General features: G+C 42.4%; 1 protein-coding gene across 1 annotated transcript in view; it reads right to left on the bottom strand.

The window, feature by feature from the left end:
* Snx30 (sorting nexin family member 30) overlaps positions 1–20,485 on the bottom strand; it is a 112,926-nt gene that overhangs the window by 48,572 nt on the left and 43,869 nt on the right. Inside the window, exons 2-3 of the mRNA XM_026391166.2 lie at positions 13,927–14,118; positions 2,878–2,988 (exon numbers count right to left, since the gene is read on the bottom strand). Of these exons, the coding sequence (XP_026246951.2) occupies positions 2,878–2,988; positions 13,927–14,118 (303 nt within the window). The remainder of the gene's footprint in view (positions 1–2,877; positions 2,989–13,926; positions 14,119–20,485) is intronic.

The following is a 20,485-nucleotide window of genomic DNA, read 5'->3' as shown; positions in this document are numbered from 1 at the left end:
AAGATGCCCAACGTCATTAGCCATCAGGGAAATGCACGTGTAAACCACAGTGAGACACCACCTCCCACTCACAAGCAAGAATACAACTAAAGACAGATGATCACCATTATGGATGAAGACGTGGAGAAACTGCAACTCCCCATGAGCTGCATATGGGGATATAAAATGATATTGCCACAGACTGGTAGTTCCTCAAAAAATTAAATATAGAATTACTTAGGATTTAGCAATTACACTCCTAGGTATCGACCCAAGAAAAACAAAACCATGTGGCCACAGAAAAAGTCTTACATCAATGTTCACAGTAGTAGTATTCATAATAGCCAAACAAGCAAAACAACTGAAATGTTCATCAAGGGTGAGTGGATAGACAAACACAGGGATGAAGCAGAAACAGATGCTGTCATGCATGACCTTGAACACACAATGCTCAGTAAGAGAAAGAACCTGGTCACAAACAGTCACATAGTGCATCATGATCATCCCACTGATGTGAAACGCCCAGAAAAGACAAATCTATAGAGACAAAAGTAGAGGTAAGGTTCCTAGATGCTCGGGAGATAGAGGGTTTGAAAACAAGAGCTAAGCACTTCAAAGTTTCTTTTGGGGGTGATGAAAACATTCTAACGTTGATTTGCTGATGGTGGCAAAACTGAATATTATACTAAAACCTTTGAGTTGTACATTTTAAATGAATGAATGGTAAGATATATGAATTATATACCAATAAAGCAGTTTTTATACACCAATAAAGTTTCCGTAAAATGATTTTTTTTGTGGGAAAAAGTTTTGCTTCTGGTTTGACTTTAAAATTTAAATCAGAGATGCTCTCCTAAATTAAATCTCCTTCTACTTCAGATATGTATTGAGAATTCATGAAGAAATTTAAGGTTCTGCAGGCTTCTAAAGTACCTTCTTATGGTTTCTACTCAGACAAAAGAAACCATACTTAGAGATGATCTGCATCCACTTGGGCATTCTGGAGATTTCCATGCTGTGCTTCATGCATCAAGGTGGATGGATGAGTGCCACTATGTTCCACCAGTAGGTGTCACTCTCTAGCCTTTGATCTCAAGCGCCACTTGGTGAAAGTAGTAGATGCAGGAGGGGGAACACACTGTGGGCCTCCCATAAAGAGCACTTCCATCCCCAGCCCAGGACAGAAAGGGAGAGAACAAGAGAACGGCAATGGACAAAGTCAACAAGTGGCTCTTCCAGACAGGTGAGGCAGGTTAACCACAGAGATACCTACAACAGGAATGATGCTTTACCTCTGTGGTTTTCCTCTCCAGGGCACATTACTCCAATCTAACCCCCCAAAAAGCACATTAGACTAAGGTCAACTGAGGGACAGGCTACAGAATACCTCACCAGTACTCCTCAAAACCATCATCAAAAAAACAACGAAAGCTTGAGAAACTGTCAAAACCAAAAAGAACCTAAGGAGACATGACTAGGATATTTAATGTGGTGTCTTGGGACAGAAAAATGACACCACACAAAACTACTCTGAATCAAGTAGTTTTGGTTAATAACGTTCAAAAATAACAGTAATGATGATTGGTTCATAAATTGTGACAAATGTGTTATACTAATATAAAATGTTAATAATGAGCAAAACTGGGTGTGGAATATATAAGAACTCTCTGCTACCTTCACAGTAATTTTGTGATTCTTAAATTGTTCTGACATATAAAAAGTTTATTTTAAAAAATGATTCACTAGCTGCCAATTTTGCCAAGTTAAGATTCTAATTTAAGAAACACCTCCAACTGTTTAAAAACAATCGTTCACTTTTCAGGCATGCTTTTAAGTGATGAGAAGATAGAAAAGGAAAACCTCAGGCTTGGAGAGCAGAGGGGACACCTGGTGGGAAAAGAGGAGATGCTCTGGGAAAGAACAGTCCCATCATTTGTACCCCAACCCTAGCAACAGGACTTTTCCCACCTTCGAAGATAAGACATGGCCAGTATGTTCACAGCACGTACAACCAAGCTCGGGGGCGGGGGGAGGTTGGAAGACACAATGGTAACAGGAAAATTGGTAGTGCTAAGAAGTTTTTCAAACAAGGACTTTGTTACAGGACAAATCAGTCTCTTTCCAAAGAGTTTTATGACCCAAACTGCCCAAAGACCTCCAAAACCCAAACAAATCTCTAGGATCTAATTATTTCTACTTTTTATAAAGTACTTAATACGTATATTGGTGTGTGTGTGTGTGTGTGTGTGTGTGTGTGTGTGTGTGTGTGTTGCTGGGGATCAAATCCACAGTCCTGTGCATGCTAAGTGATTTGTTAGTCTTTGAAATTTCATTTGCTCTGGTTCTATAAAAAAGAAAAAACATGTGTAGGCGTAAGTTGATAAATGTTATGCTGCTTCAATAAATAGGGTTAGGTGGTTTTGTTTGTCTTTTAAATTAAAGAACTGCGGCTGGAACGAATTGTGTGGCAGATTCCTGCTCCCTGAGTTACCCATGTCCAAAGAAAGCCAGCCACAATCTAAGGCATCATTCTTCACCTGGTGGCAGCTATCCAAACCTCAAGAACAGTGGCCACTGAGGGGAGAGAGCCATCTGGGGGAGGGCTTATGTGATCAAGCTTTGACATTTAAAGAGGCAGCAAGTGAGAATCAGAGTTCTCCATTCCTCAAAAACATTGCCGTAATGAGAGTGAAAATCTACTCCACCCCGCCTGAGAAACTGGCATACTGTACAGCCAATCAGAAATCAAAATCTAAAAGGTGAAATACACTATCCAGTGTGTTTTACATACATTTGATGGGGGAGTCTGGAATAGAGATGTGGTTAAGTGTACTCGGAATGGAAGGGGCAAGATCACTCGGGGAAAGTGAGAACAAGCTGTATTGACTTACTACCTACGGGAATGAGATGAGTGGGCTGGGATTCTTCCAGTTTGCTCCTCAACCAGTCAAAATCCTGGTATCTTCGGCGAACAGAATATTCTGGCAAGTCAAACTCTGCCCGAGTACTCTGCAAATAAGAAAATGGAAAAAAATGAGCATAAGGGAATAGAAGCATATCTTGGCTAGAGGGAAGGAAAAAAGCACTCTTAGGATAACCAAACTGGGAAAGAACACACGTTCCTTCCACCAGATGTGCCAGCCAAGTGGCGGAGTTTACCAACATGAACGACCAGTCGAAGCCACAAATTCAGGGATGCAGAATGACAACGTCAGGTTTGGGGGTTTTGTGTCTTTGTTTTTTCCTACCCTCAGGAAATGGAAATCAGAATTGTTTAGAACATTTGATTCATTTCCTCCACGCTTAACTCAGAATGTTCTTCACAGAATAATTCCACTTAGGATATTGCAACTATTTCCGAATCCGTGTAAAGAAATTAGGTCTCTACCTTCCGGTAAATATGCTGACAAGCTTTGCCAAAGGCAAAGGAAAGTAAAGGGTGGAGATAATGGATCACTGCTCATTTAGGAGGCAGATTAAAGGAAAATAGAAAGGGTTTTGCTTAATCTGCCAGATTCTGCCAGAACCACGACCTTCAAAGTATACTGTATTTTAGATGCATAAGAAAGTATCTAGGACATAATATAATACCACTGTACCAGATAAAGATATCAATAACCTTATCTCCTTTCCTGAATGTTTAGTTTTCTAAAACATGAAACAGCATTTTAAATAAGAAAACCAATGTTAAATAAAATTAAGTTGATTTACATCAAAACAACACTTTTACTCACTGATTAGAATCATGTCTCAGATAAGCCACTTTTCCCTAGGAGGGCACCAACAGTTACTGATCTCAGAAATTAAAGTACAAGATAAAAATGGCTCAGGCGACATTTTATAAATTCACTCCTTCAAGCCAAATTTATGTTTTAATTCAAGACACCAAGAAAATCTTTAAAATACAAAAAGGAAGAGTCATCCAAAGAAATGGCTGTGAACAGTTTTGACACTGAAAATTATGATCTCATCCTCCCCAAAAGTTGTGCTCACAGTCTGAGCAAAACCCTGAAGGTGCAGGACTCAGTCTTAGACTGTCTTTTCAAAGTCCCAGATCAGCAAACACCCATGAAACACAACCTTCCCCCATGGTTGGGGACTTCAGGGGTGGGAAGATGTGGAGAAATTCATTCAGTTTGGCTCTCTGTAAATTATTAGAAGACTCTCCCAAAGAATTGGAATCATAGAAGGCAGGGACGAGCAGCAATGCTTAAACCCACAGAACGAGTCACTCCTGTCGAAGTTTCAGGTATGACATGACAGCAGTGGAGGGACAGGCCACTGGACACTCACCCTGAGGCAGGGTGGGAAGAACTCTGCCTGGGAAGTGCCAGTACCCACCAGATCCCAGAGGCACCAGCCGGCCTCCCTGAGCCTTAGTTTCCTCAATAGTAAGAAGATTGCTGAGAGAAGGCCTCTCACTGTGTCCACAGACAGGCTCCATCAGAGAACTGATGATCATCAGCCCATGAAAGGGACATTTTGAACAGTGACAAGTGAAAGCAACTCATTTTCATTATAAATGGGACTGATGGAGCCTGTGGCTTTTTCTTCTTCTTCTTCTTTTTTTTTTTCAACTGCCCATTTCTCTTTATTATGTTTTTCAAATACATTTCAGAAATTATACTTTATGTAACATTTCTCCTCTATGAAATTAATATTTGATAACTACAAGAAACAGCATAATAAAACACAAGATTTGTTTTGTTTCAGCCAATTTCACATTTGGGGAACTGGTTTTTTTCCTTTTTCCTTTCTATTTATTATTTATTCAGGCTATATATACTTACTTTAAAACATCAGGAGAAATAAGTTAAAGGCTCAGCCATAATTCCATTAGGGTTTGCATCTTTCCATATTTTTCTATGAACATTCATTTATTCACTCATTTTCTGTATCACTTTAGTACATCTTAGACATCTCTCTATGTCAGTAAGTTCAGATCTACATAACTATTTTTAATAGATATATGTGTTCCATTGAGTGGCTATACAATTATTAAACCAAATTCCCATTCAAGTTGTTTCCAACTTTTTCCCCCATATTTTTATTGGTGCATTACACTTGTACATAATAGGATTGTTACATATTCATGCATGTACACAATGTAACAATAATTTGGCCAATATCATTCCCCAGAATTTCTCCTTTCCCTCCCCTCTGTTTCCAACTTTCCAAACAATAAACAATGCTACAATAAACATCAGTAGGTACCTATCTGATAATTCTATTAAAATAATTCCTAAAAACAGAATTGCTGGATGAAAGAGCATACATATTTTTAATCAACACACTACTTCAAAAAATAAAGCAATTTATATTCTTATATTCAAATGCTTGTTGGCCATATACGTTTCTTCTGTTGTCAAGGGTTCCCCATACCCCACCCCACCCTTTTTTTTTTTTTTTTTTTTTTGGTCAAGTCTTTTACATTTGTATAAGCTCTTTAGTGCAACTTGCCTTTCGTATTTCTAAACGGTTTTTTTGAAACAGAACTTTCAATTGTCACGAAGTAGATTTCCTGTGTCCCTTCCCCTTAAGGCAGTTGCTTTGGTGTCATCAACCAGAAGGCCATCACACTGCAAGCTTATACACATATTCACCTGTATCCGCTCCTTTGTGGTTTTCTTTTATATTTATGTCATTAAGCACTGTTATTACACTTCTAGGAATTTAATATTGGGAAAGATTTGTTGGGTATTTTTTGTTGTTGTTGTTGTTGTTTTTGTTAAAAATTTACCATACTACATCTCCAGCCTTTTATATTTTTTACTTTGAGACAGGGTCTCACTAAATTGCTGAGGATCTCACTAAAATGTTAAAGCTGGCTTTGAATTTGCAATCCTCCTGTCTCAGCCTCCTGAGCTGCTGGGATTACAAACATGCACCATCACGCCTGGTTTGGAAAAGAAAGTTTTACAAGCAGCAGGGAAATTGGATGTGTTGGCATGTACCTATAGTCCCAGCTACTGGGGAGGCTGAGGCTGGAGGATCACTTGAGCCCAGGAGGAGATCAAGGCCATCCTGGGCAACACAACAAGGCTATAATAAAACAAACAAAAAATGTCCAGGGATGCCTAGAGATAACCAAAGAAGCATTCCTATAGAGTGATAATGTTAAGCTTCTAATGTAGAAAAATGAATATTCTTTACTATGAGAATTATACTGTTACTTATTCTTAGGTCCTGTCTCAAAAAAAAAAAAAAAAAAAAGAAGTGGCATATATATCTGTATGATGATCTGCATTGCAATATCATTTCAAATTGCAAAGGAATCAAAGCAACCTATATGAACAACAATTTAAAAATACTATAAGAAAGTTATAGTGTATTTATTCTATAGTTATCAGTAATTATGTTTTAAGATATTTTTAATGACAAAAATGCTTCAATATAGTTTTAACCAGCAAGATACCAGATTCATTATACATCCATTATTATTTCACTTGTGTTAAAATTTTTAATAGGAAAAAAGTTTAGAACTGACAGTGAAAACTCCTCTTTATCATCATCCTTGTTTCCAAATTTTATCATCCATATACAATATTTTTACAGTCAAAAACATACAAAATGTTCATGGTTTGTTTTTTTTTTTTTTTTAAAGAGAGAGAGAGAGAATTTTTTTTTAAATATTTATTTTTCAGTTTTTGGCGGACAACATCTTTGTTTGTATGTGGTGCTGAGGATCGAACCCGGGCCGCACACATGCCAGGCAAGCACGCTACCGCTTGAGCCACATCCCCAGCCCCATGTTCATGGTTTTTTAAAAAATATTTTTCAATTGCAGATGGACATAATACTTTTATTTATTTATCTTTATGTGGTGCCTCAAACCCAGTGCCTCACACGTGCTAGGCAGCGCTCCACCTCTGAACCCTACCCCAGCCCCTGTTCATAGTTTTAATAGCTCCTTTAAGGACCATGCGGGATTTAATACTGCAGGAAAAACTTGCCTGATGCTTTAGAAAGCGATAGGTAAAAACCACCACAAGCAGGATGCTCACACTCTCTGGCCCACTATCTCTTTTCCTTATTTTTACTGCAGCTTGTTCTATAAAAGACATAGTGATATATAAAATATAATCGAATGACATGACAGAGAAGTAGATGAGAATGACAAAAGAAAAACAAGGACGGAGAGAAAGAGCAGAGCCAGGAATGAGGCTAGCCGAACAGACTCCCTGCCCACATGTACTGGCTGAAACTGGGCCTCGGACATCACTGGATTCCTGGAGAGAAACCCAGCTGCATGACTCACAGTCTTCATAAAATATGCAGATCAGTAAAACTCCAAGCATGAGTTTGTAATAAATTTTTCCTCTGTGAAATTCAGGATATAATTAAAGAAAATAAAGAAATATCTGTTTATCTCTGTTTTCTAATAATGGTGGCTAACGAAGCAATAAAAATGAAAGGAGAATGTCCAACCACACAATTCCATGACCACAGACAACCATGACAGCACTTTAATCTATTTCCTTCCATATAGTGTGTCTACAAGCTAGAACGTCCAACAAAGATCCAAGGTCATGGTTACACACCTAAAGTCAGAAGGACAGGTAATTGAGCAACAGGGTCACAGTAAAGGGTATTCATTTTTACTATTAGTACCATTGCTTGCTATGAATACCTCTTTCTTCATCTCTGGCATCTCTGGAAATTTTTCTTTTTTCTTCTTTGGAAGTTCAGCACTTTGGAAGACCTAGGTCTAGTCAGTCTGTCCCCTGGGCATCACCCCACCCTAAAAGGCATCCCCTTGCACCCCAAGAGTTGACGTGCCAAGCAGCTGTGGCCCAGAGCCATTCCAAAGAACGTCCACTCAACCCAAAATTTACAACTGACTCACTCCAGAGAGATTGGTCTTCATCACAAGTGGCATCCACCCAGGCCATAGGAAGAGCCGGAGAAGTCCAGGTGACACCTGTCCCCCATCAATGCGACCTCTTCCCTTATCAAATGACAACCACCCTCAGAGAACAACTGAGAATGATGACAGGGGAGGCTTCTGGCCACTCACCCTCACTCTCCTCCAGGTTTCCTTCTGAGAAAAGATCTTCCCCCCAAGTTATTTGGGAACATCCATTCCATAATAGATGTGGCTCTTCGACCTACTCAGATTCTGAACTCTGGCTCTCCCCTGAGAATGCAGCCTCCCTGCAGCCCGCCCATCCCTTTGGTGCTGCTCATTCTCTCCCATTCACTGTCCACACCCACCCCAGGCCAGGAGCTAAGCCAGGAGCTGCCCCAGCGCTGCTCCACTGCCCGGGAACCCTGCCAGGCTCATGCTGCCCTCATCCTCCACCTCCTCACAGTGGTGGACTGACTCCCTGTCGGCTCCCCAAGCACCTGGTTCTCCAGCTTCTTCTCCAAAGCCCTCCATCATCTGGGTGCCCTCCCATCCAGGTGGTCCCCTCACCTGCCTCTGAGCTGACCATGTCTCCCTCCTCTCTGGGGTCTCCCAGTCTGGAGTCAGGCAGAAACGCTCATATCTCCCTCCCTAAAGAGCACCCCCTATGATTCAGGCTCTTCCACCTGTGGACACCCTTGTCTTCTCAGTCTCTTTTGACCTAGTCTCTTGACATTCTGTCAGCTCCTATCTTTCCTTCCTTCCTTCCTTCCTTCTTGGGCAGTTCCTTACTTTCCATATCTAAATGCTCCCTCCCATTGTCCAAGCCCAGGCAGAACCTCAACTGGCCACTTCCTGTTTCATCAGGCCTGGCCCTGTGAACACAATGCTGGAGGGAAAAAAAAAAAGGAGATCAGAGTGACACAATGGCCTACAGCTGGACCTCAGCACTACCAGGCAACCTTAATACTCCCTTCAACTCTCACTTGTTTTCCACACAGTTGGTAAAAGGTCAGTGCAAGTTTTCAAAACTTCTGAAGCCCACTGCAAATCTTCCTCCTCACTCTTAGGGGAAGAGCTCATCATTGATTCATGGAGAAAACTGGAGCTCTAAGCAAAGAGCTCCTCAACTTCATGCCACAAAACAGCTTCCCTTCTTTTTCCAAGGACCACGGAAAAAAAGTGTGCAGAAAAATTATGCCTCCCCCATGGGAGGCCAGTCCCCACCACACCATGCTCAGAACACCATCTCTTGACACCTTCCCTCCTGTCAATCTGCAGCCCAAAGTCTCCTTCTCTACCAAAATTGTCTACTTGGCACTTAAGTCTCCTTCATCCTTCACACACACACACACACACACACACACACACACACACACTCACACTCACACACACACACACACACACTCACTCACACACACAGCCTTCCCCTCCCCTGAGCCCATGCCCCTCCCACAGTTATTGCTCATACTCTCTGCTTTACTCTTTCAATCACTAGCAAACTACCAACACTCACATCTTCTCTTCTAACTCTCATTCACTCTAACCCACTGCAAACTGGGTTCTGAACCACACCAATGAAACGGTCACCGTAGTCACCCATGACCTTGTCATTAGATCGAATGCCCACTATGTGATTCTTAGACATAACCTGGCTCTCTTGACCACTGAGTATCCGAGAGGTACTCCTTGGGGGGTAAGAGCTGGGGAGGTGACTGATGGGAAATAGTGTAAAAGGTCAGAGGATGGTCTTTCAAGGGAGCTGGAGGCGGCTCTCTGTTTCCTCAAACTTGCATCTATGTCTACATGGACCATTTCAGCTGGACCACTGTTCTGCCCTCCTGTGCTGGGTGAGAGCCATCCTCTCTGGCAAATCATGTCGTGGAAAACAGCACAATTGTTAAGGAACCTGGACTCAAGCACTAGTCCACCACATATTAGTTATGTTTTTGAGCAATTTTCTTAATGTCTCTGTGTCTCAGTTTCATTCATAAAGACAGTATCAATATCTACTTTACCGAGTGTGAAGATTAATAATGTATGTAAAGCACTTAGTGCAAAATAAATGATGGCAGATGCACCAAACAGAACACTTAGTGCCACCTTATAAGTGATGGCCTGAAAGTGTGCTTACTGGTGCTTGCTAGCTGAGAAAGATATCTGCAACGTATTAAGAGAGCTGGCCACATGCAAGATACTCATTTTTTTTAAAATAGAGGAAAATAGCACAGAAGTTATCAATGATTTTTTTTTGGCTGCTGACCTTATGGGTAGTCTTTTTTGTTTTTAAGCTTTCATCTTCTGACTTTTCTATAAAATCTATATTTCTAAAAATATCTATACTTACATAAAATAATAACTGAACAGTTTTTATTACAAAAAAAAGTATAACACATGCTCAGCGTCCATAATTAGTTCTTAATATGACGCTACTTTCTAGACGCTATAAGAGGAGAGGCAGGAGCCACCTGCCTTGGGAGGGCCTTAGGGGCCTCCCACCAGCATAGATTTGGTGAAGCATTCTTTGCCTAGATCAGCTCTCAGACTTAGCTTCACGTTAGCTGCTGTGGTCAACAGGAACCTGAATCAGGACTGGGAAGTCAAAACCTCCAAGTAATAAAGCAAGCATGTGTACAGCCTCATTCTCTGACCATTCACTTTGCTGAGGACCTCAACGGAAGTGCAAAACCTAGGATAAGATCAGGCGTGGGGCCCTGTGTCCCTGTGTGTCCTCTCTCATCCCCACACACTCCTACATATCCATTAACACAGCTTTCAGAAAGAACGCTCTGAATGCACCACCAGGACAACCAACCTGGCAGTGCTTTTAGAAACAGAAAAAGCAGACAACGCAGGTATAGAATCACAAGTGGAAGAGAAGGATGGTAAGAAGTAAAATTTGAGGGAAAGGCAGGGGGGAGGGGGACTCATGAACGGAAATCGATTTCCATGCATGTATAAGTTTGTTGGGACGAATCCAACTAGTATGTATAACCATTAAAAAAAAAAAAAGGTAAAAATTCCCCACCAGGTTCATCTTGAGGTGCTGGCACCCCAGCCAAGTGAAAATGTGGGACTGCAAGTGGGAAAAGGTTACTCTAGGGTATTTTCTCACATGCAGGAAATTGAATCATCCCAGGGAAAGGGGCAGAGATAAGAACATGGAGGGTAAAGGGTAAGGAAGGAAGAAAAAAGAAGAGGCCTAAGAAAGCCTGGCAGGTTGTGGCTGGTGTACTAGTCCATCAGTCAGCTAAGAGAAGCCCTCCCTGCAGGATCTACTTTGGGGAGCGGGGCAGGGAGGCACAGGAATTAAGATGTGGCGAAAACTGTCACCCTGGGCGAGTGTTACTGTGCCAGCAAGGCAGTCACCTTGGCACCTGGCTGTAGCAGCAATTCAAGAAAAACAGGTTTTGCATTTCATGGACCACAAGGTGAAGAATACGTTCAGCCAAAGTAAAAATAAATAAATAGAAATAATTCCTGAAAATATGTACATGGCCCTAGACCTCTGGGGAAGAAATAACACACATGTGAGAACCTGCTCAGGATGGTCATGAGGAAAGACATCGTGTGCAGACAGATCTTCAAGTGTGGACCAGGTGAAGAGGACAGGAAGTAACTTCAGAAAATTGACAAACGCTTAAATGTCCATAGAGAAAAGATAATGGCCTAATCACTGCATAAATAATTAGGCAGAGACGGGAAGAATAAGATAGATACAGTTGTATGCACCGGGAAGGGCCTTCAAAAATACAGTCAATTGAAGATAAAGTGAGAAAGTGAAAGACACCAGAATCTAAATAACGTGTATTCTAACTGTTCATGTATATATGTAAATGAAAAGAGATGAGAAGAACATACCACGTTTTAGCAATGGCAACTTTCAATTAGAACAGATATTAAGGACAACCAGGGAGGACTCAGGGTTTTCTACTCTGTATTTGATCTTTAACATTGTTCTCTCCCTCTCTCTTCTCTTCTCCTCCCTCCCTCCCCAATGAATGTGTTTATATTACTCACATAATTTTTTAAATATAATATTTTTCATCCAATAAAAGATGAAGAAGCAAATTTGAATGTATTTCATCCCATTTTTCTTTCTAAAAAGAATTTAAGCAGGTTCGAACCTACTCAACTTTCACAGTAAAAGATCAATTTTCTTCTACAATGAAAAAAGAAAAGGCACAGTAAGAGAAACAAGAAATGTTATCCATGCTTTTCTTGACACCACCCACAAAGGCAACTGCATCTATTAATGCATCTGGAATTACCTAGAAGTCTTTTCTTCACTATGTGGTTTGTGGTAGGGGAAATACCAAGAAATAACATAGTTTCCTGACAAAAAGACTTCTTTATTCTAAAATACTCAGAGATAATGTGTATTTTCTTCCTAATAATATAAATAATCTAGATTAGCGGTTTTCAACCAGGGAGAAAGTTTGTTCCCCAGAGAATACCTGTCAATATTTGGAGATATTTTTGTTGTCACAACCAGGGGCTGAGAGTGGGGGAGGATGGTGCCCCTGGCATCCAGAGGCCAGAGCCCAGGGATGATGCTAAAAAATACCTGCTGACCCACAGTACAATCCCCTAAAACCAAGTGTTGCTCAGTCCAAAATGTCCATACCACCAAGGTCAAGAAACCATGCTTCACACCTAAAACTTCAGTACTATTTCAAATAGTCAGAAAATAACTTTCAAAAGCAACAAATAATACAGGGCTGGAAGTGTAGCTCAGTGGTAGAGTTCTTCCCTAGCAGGTACAGGGCCTGGGCTCCATCCCTAGCACTGGAACGAACGAACGAACACAAACACACACACACACACACACACACACACACACACACACACTCCAAAGTTATTCTTTTTTTAAAAATATTTTTCTTAGTTATAGATGGACTTTTATTTTCTTTATTTACATTCAGTGCTGAGAACTGAACCCAGTGCCTCACACATGCTACGCAAGCACTCTACTACTGAGCCACAACCCCAGCCCCAAAGTTATTCTTTCACAAGTGGAATATGGATTTTAAAAATTATAATTCAAGTTATAATTCCTTCAAGTTATAATTCCATTTCCTAATTCTCTAACCTTTAACAAGTTACTCAAACTTTCTACTTCAGTCTCCTCAACTGTGAAGAAAGATTGCCAAGTAATTTCGAAAGATTTACTAGATGGAGTTGCCTTTATGGGTGGTGTTAGGAAGAGCTTGGATAGCATGTCTTTTTTCTCCGCTGTTCCTTTTCTCTTTTTCATTGTAGAATAAAAAAATTTTTATGGGACTGAGGATGTGGATCAAGCAGTAGCACGCTCGCCTGGCATGCGTGCGGCCCGGGTTCGATCCTCAGCACCACATACAAACAAAGATGTTGTGTCCACCAAAAACTGAAAAATAAATATTGAAATTCTCTCTCTCTCTCTAAAAAAAATTATTATGAATGTTTAGTAAATTCTGAACCTGTTTAAATTCTTTGGAAAGAATGGAAAATTTCAAGGTTAACGTAATATGAACCCATTAAATAGTACCATGATAGGAAATAAGTCAGAGTATAGGGGTTAAAAGACCTTAGTCACAGGGCTGGGAATATAGCTTAGTTGGTACAGTGCTTGCCTCGTATGCACGAGGTCCTGGGTTCAATCCCCAGCACCACACACACAAAAAGACCTTAGTCACAAATTCTCCCTCATCTCAATAGTTTAAAAAATGATTATGTGTATGTGATACTTTTAATCTTTTTATTATAAATAATGTGTTTAATTTATTAGATTGGCTTACACATCCAGAAGGTAGATAGTCCACAATGGCTATGTGCAAGTTGGAGGAAACAGTATCGGGCAGTCCATGATGCTGAAACCTCAGAACGTGAGGGACCAATGATGTCACCCCATTCCTGAACCGAAGGCTTCTGGAAACTCCCTGGAGAATCACTGGCAGAGTGATCCTTTTAATCTTAATGCATCCACTCTCTGCAGACACCACACCCACAACTGTAATAAAGGTGAATGAAGCTGTACAGAGGGTGGATGAAGGCAATGGAAAACCATGGGGTTAGGACCCCAGTTCCCCAAGACCCGGGCATCAGAAAACAAAGGAACCTACTTTGGTGGTGATCCTGTATGTGATGTAGGTCTCCATGGTACAGACATGCTTCTTGGGGTCATCCACTGTGACAAAGAGATCTCTGGTCTCACCATCAATGTCATCGTCAAGTTGAAGTCTGTTTAGAAGAGAAGATGAAGAAGCTGGACTGGAAGTCCCTGCTGGAGTACCACCGTTGGGCAGAATGAGATCCTACAAGAAAAAAAGAACTGCCTTACAAATGGAAGAAAAACACACCGCAGGAGAACCTCAGCAACTGTCTAGTGTGCCAAACCAAGGAACAATGTTAAAATACAAAAGTTACTTTCCAAAAATCTGAGTCTCTCCTTACTAATTATTTCTTGAGCAAACAGATCTTTCATGACCAAGAGAGAGTATGGTGGCACTGCAGACCCAATTCAGGTGGAATCATCTTCTGACAAGTTCTGGGGTGACCAGCTGCAAGTGTCTCTGTTCAGGGACAGAGAACATAACCACCCACCATGGTCAGATTTCGCCAGAGAAATAGCTCTGAGCACACTGCACTCCATTTTCCCCTTTCTTAAGACCACCACCTGGGCCAAGGTAAACATTAAAAGGCCTGAGCCCTCCTAAATACTCAACACACTTAAAACGAAATCATCTGTCACAAAGAGACAATTAAAAGTTTAAAAGTTGTGTGCCTCCTAAAAAGAAGTCCATACCATCAAGAGGAGGCCCACCTGCCAAAAAAAATTCAATTTGAATCCTGAACAAGCCTCTGGCATAACACCAATACACAGGTAAAATAATAATGAAACAAAATGTAAAAAGTAAGATTCTGAGATGAGTCGAGGAAATCTGAATTCTGATCAGTTGCATACAGGCAACATTAAGGAATCAATTAGGCATGATGATGGAAGTGCCATGATTTTACAGTCGTCTTCTTTTAAAATATATTCACGAGCCCTGGGCACCAGCTCCAGAACCCACCATGCTCTCCTCACCTCCTACCTCTGCTTGCAAAGCCCTCCCCGCCTTTTCTCATGTAGAGGTTTCCAAACTATGATGGATGAAATGATAAGAGATCCAGTATTTGCTTCAAAATAATAAGGCTGGGGAAGGGGGTATAAATGATATAAGACACCCAGGTGTTGATGATGGTGCTTGCAGGTTCATTACACAATCTGTCCTGTTTTGTATGACTAAAATTTCCCACGATAAAAACATTAGAGGGAAGGGAGGCTGCCAGAGAGGCAAATGCCAGGAAAGAAAAAGAAAAGTTCTAAAAACTATAAATCTCACTCTCTTTAGGCCTGTGGCTACCTCAATACATTATGTCCCTTTAATACCCAAAGGCTGTAACACAGGAAGGCCAGGTCTTACAGTCATCCTTCTGGGTTTCAAGGTTTGATAACAGAACAGTGCCTTGTCCAGCACTAGGTGTGGAGGCCTCTGTATGTCACCCTGGATCACTGGGAGACAAAGACTGAGGGGACATGGCAAGACGTGCCACAACACAATGGAAAGGGCCATGGTGACCTGGGGGCCATCGGACCATGGGTTGGGTGGGTAAGGAGGCGCTTTCCCCTTTCTCTCTTCTGGGAGCTCTGCACATGGGAGGCGACCCGGCCCCCAGGTGAGGAGACACACAGCACACAAGAGATCAACCCAGCCGTCATATCCCACGAGTTCCAGTTCACGGGAGACCTGGGAAGAGGGGTGAGACGAGGTGGAGGAAAGCATGGCCTGGCATTAAGGGCAATGTCACCCAACTTGGTGGGGGTCAGAAAGTACAATAAAGTCTCCTTCCTTTGTTTCACTTTGCCACTAACCCCAGATCATTTAATCGCATACTTAAGCGATGTCAAAACCACTTTTTTGTCATTACTGGCATCTCTGCAGAAGGTGCTTCCTGGATGTCCCCTCCACTGCTCCTCAGCTCCACCTCTGACTACAGAGCAGAGCCGGGAGCACCTCGGGTGGGGGCCTTGCTACAGCAGCACCTGCTGGTTTCTCAGTGTGCTGAGACCACTGGGCATGCAGCGTCACACCCAGGATCCTGGGACATCAGGCGGGGGACATCATCTTTTCTGGAACTCTGAGATAATCATGTATCTTTGTCATTTCAGTAAATATTTAAACACTGACTTCAGACAAAACACCGTGCTGGGCACCGCAGGGGCCCACCCTTACATTTTATAAACACAACCTCAAAACACAGGGCCTCAGGACCGCCCTGCCAGTGGCTCTACACTGCACTAAAGAAACAAAATCTTGTCAGATAAGCCCACCTCAGCTCTGACGGTGGCTTTCTATGAGCTGGCCTGGGCTCCGGCTCCCCACGAGCCCTGGGCACCAGAACCCACCATGCTCTCCCCACCTCCCACCTCTGCTTACAAAGCCCTCCCTCCCTTTTCTCAGGTTGAGGTTTCCAAACTATCCACTGACGGGCTGGGTTGTGGCTCAGCCGTAGAGCGCTCGCCTAGCACAGGCGAGGCGCTGGGTTTGATCCTCAGCACCACATAAAAAATAAACAAATAAAAATAAAGGTATTGTGTCCAAGTATAACTGTAAAACAAAATTTTTAAAAAAGGAATCTATTGAATGTTCCCTCCTCTTAGGCCTTCCCTGACCTGCTCCCTGGCAGAATCAGTCACTCCCTTCTCCACTGCTTTGAAGGTATCTGCACTGAAGCAGTTTTCACAGTTTTAATCATTAATTTACACTTTTAACTTCTGCACAAACACTGAGACTCTCCCATGATTGTAACTGTGCCGGTTCATCCACACGCTGTGTGGTTATTTGCCATCTCGCCCCAGGTCCAGCAGCAACTCGAGGAGCCTCTCCTAACCTGGCCCTGGTGACCTCAGCCAACGACCTTCCTGGAACAGCCGGCATACAGGTCTGAACTGCCTTGGCCAGGCGGGGTGGAGGGGAGATGGTGAACCAGACCTCACGCAGTGCAGATTCTTTCCTCCTGGGACTACATAGCCAGGGAAAGCACAGGAACCCCTTGGTTCCCGAGTGTTCACTGGAACATCACTTGCACTGACGGGAGTAGACAACCGGCTACAGAAGCCTTGGGTCTCCTGAGCCTGAGGCCACCACCATGGACCATCTGCACATAGCGCTTGCGGTCTGCTTTCACTGCACCCACGGCAGCCTCTGGAGATCAGCAGAACAGATATTTTCTCCACCAGTGAGGAAGCAGATTCAAAAAGATGAAGTAACTTGCACAAATGTATAGACTCTAGTATTTGTCGCACCAAAGGTTGAATGGGGTTTCTGCTTCCAAGGTCAGCGTCCTTTTCAGAAGTTCCCTCTGTGGGACTTTCCTCTAGCCCCTACACTGTCCTTCAGCTCCACTCCCAGGTCATAAATCCTGTGGGTAAACACGAAGCTTCTGTTTTTAAAGAGAGTCCAGGAAAGCTAACATCTTTCCTTAAGGTCTTAATACAAGTTATCCCAAAATGACTTTCTCAAGATACGGTCCCCACGAGAAACAAACATGGAGGGTAAACATGAAAGTACTAGGGGATGGGCAAGGGATTAGGTGAACTGAACCACCCAGGTCTCTCCGCCCATCACAGTCCTCCAGCCCTGGGGTCTGCTCTGTGGACTCTGGAGCAGGTGTGGTGTGGGGGCAGCACCCGCTTCACGACTGAAGTGAGGGAAACCCTTGGCTTAACCAAAAGGCCTCCTGCCTTCCTTCAGTTACCCTACAGTCAGCTCTCCAAACCACAGCCAGAGCGCTCTTTTAAAAATGTAAAACAAAACATCAACATCCTTGCTCACAACTCCCAAAGACACTCCATGACATTCAGAAGTAAATCCAACTCCCACCGTCTGCAAGCGCCAACACCACTGGTCCTTAGACCTTACCTCCTACCTCATGGCCAACACTTTTACCCAGGTCATCCTGCTCTGGACAGACTGGCCTTCCTTCTGGCCCTGGCACTGTCTTGGCTCATCCTGACCTCAGGGCCTTAGTAATTGCTGGCTTTCTCTATTTGGAATATTCCTCTACCACAGATCTCCATGGGCTGCCTCTTTGCTTATCAAACAGGTTTCTGCTCACTTGACACCTATTCAGAGAGAACTTCTCTACTCATAAACCCTAAAAGTATCCTTGTATCCTTCATCACTCTCTAGCCCCTTTCCTGGGCTTTATTTTCTTTACAGGAATTATCACTATTTGAAGTTTTATTATATATTTATCAACTGACTATCTTAGCCACTAAGCCACATCCCCAGCCCTTTTTGTTTTTCCTTTTGAGACAGGGTCTCACTGAGTTGCTTAGGGCTTCGCTAAGTTGCTGAGGCAGGCTTTGAACTTGCAATCTTCCTGCCTCAGTCTCCCAAGTCACTAGGATTACAGGTGTGTGCTACTACACCCAACTCTGTAAAGTTAAATTTAAAACCACTTTTTTTTTAAGAGAGAGAGAGAGAGAGAGAGAGAGAGAGAGAGAGAATTTTTTTAATATTTATTTTTTAGTTTTCGGCGGACACAACATCTTTGTTTGTATGTGGTGCTGAGGATCGAACCCGGGCCGCACGCATGCCAGGCGAGCGTGCTACCGCTTGAGCCACATCCCCAGCCCCTAAAACCACTTTGGAGAACAAACTCAAAGGGAAAAATCTCAGAATGTTCTGTTCAAAGATACTCATGCTGGGCACAGTGGTGCCCACCCATAATCCCAGAGATTTGGAAGGCTGAGGCAGGAGGATTACACATGAAGGCCAGCCTTTTCAAATTTGTGAGATCCTATCTGAAAATTTTAGAAAAGGGAAAGGAAGTAGGCATGTAGTGCAGTGGTACATGCCCCTGAGTTCAATTCCCTGTAAGGGAGTGGGGGAGGGGGTTCATGGTGTTCAAAACAGAACAAAGAACACAATGAAACCTGGAAAAAATCCCCAAGGCTCAATAACCAGGAAATGATTGTGTTTACATTAATAAGATAGAATGTTACACACTCATTCAAAAACTGTAGATCTAGACTTCTAGATGAACTTGGCGAGTTGACCACCAGGCTTTGCTTTCTCTTCCTTCCTCCAGATACTTATTTAAGAATGGGAGAGAAAAAGCAGTGGGGAAAAATGACAAGAAATACAGCAACTGGAGTCATAGTGATCCTGGAAACTAGAATAGGGTGCCATCCAAATGCCAAAGCTTCTAAGATCTTCTATTGGTATAACTGGAAAAACAACTAAGAGGCATCTTGAACCCGAGTCACCGCCAGGTTACTTAAGGTAATCAAGGCTACTTAAAAGGTAGAAAATGTCTCGAACCCCCATCTCATGTGCACCCTAATGTGAAAGTGCAACTGTCAGGAGGGAAGGGAACATGGGAGGTCTGATGACGGGACAAAGGAGGACAGCCAGGGTTTCTGGCTGCTGTGAAGTGGATCACAAGCACAGGTAGACGCCCTAAGCAAGGTCTACCAGTAGGGGGCTCCCTGCCCACAGTGCTTTATCCCGGCCACAGGGGTAGAAATGCAGGGTAAGGGTCAAGAACAAACAAGGTGGCCCCAGGGTCAGCAGGTCTGGGGATGTCCAACAGGCAAGACTGCAAATGCTGGTGGGGCGGGGCTCTACAAGGAGGAGAGGTGCTAAAACAAGAAGGAAGCCAGGCGACAGGTGGTCCAGACACCGAGAGGAGCCAGACCAAGTCTCCCTGAGGGGAATGCTCAGGATGCTGCCAGTCTTCCTTCCACTTCCCTTCCCCGCTCACAGCTCGCTCAACTGGAACCAACATAAGGATCCCAAAGGAGAATTCTAATGACATCAAGTAGAAACAAAGGCAATCCAGTAATCCACTCTTCAGGCCTACATCCTTATATCAGATACACCTAAACAAAAAAAAAAAAAAAAAACCGAAACAAAGTCACACAGAATCCTCAAGAGCAAATATACATGAAAAAGCTTCAGCCGTGAAATAAAACACTTAGACCACATTCGCTGTGTGCTCTCATTTAAAAAAAAAAAAAACACATGGCGTCTGGAGACAAGGCTCAGAAGTGCTCACCTCACATAAGTATATACTGAAAACCAAAAAAGTCAAAAGTCATAAGTCAAAACTTAATTCTAAAAGAGGAATTTGATAAAGTAAAACTTAGGAAACCTCACCAATTATAGAAATGAGAAAAAAGAAAAAGAACAGAAAAAAAATCAGTATTTAAATCTTATCTCCATGTAATAAATTATAAGGATGTGCTGTGAATAATGTGTAAAAGCTTAGAAATGTGTATGTTAGATGTTTCTAGAGTAAAATAGGAAGCTAAAATGAAAATGATATTTGACAGAAATCTGAAGACAAATATGGTTAAAGAAGTGATGCCAGAGAATCAGAGACCTCCACGAAAACACAAGCTGGGCCCTCCTGGTTTCATAGTTAATCTCTAATGAACCTTCAAGGAGTAAGTCCTGCTTCATTCAAATATTCTCATATACCTTTTAAAAATGAAGAAACCTTTCAAATCATTTGTTTATTTATTTATGTACTGATGATTTAACACAGAGGTGCTTTACCACATCCCCAATCCTTTTTATTATTTTTCATTTTGAGACCCTAAGTTGCGTAGGACCTCATTAAGTTGTT

This window comes from Urocitellus parryii, chromosome 4 (assembly GCF_045843805.1).
Source record: "Urocitellus parryii isolate mUroPar1 chromosome 4, mUroPar1.hap1, whole genome shotgun sequence".
In the NCBI taxonomy this organism is placed as follows: Eukaryota; Metazoa; Chordata; class Mammalia; order Rodentia; family Sciuridae; genus Urocitellus; species Urocitellus parryii.
This window is presented reverse-complemented; position numbering and strand designations above follow the sequence as displayed.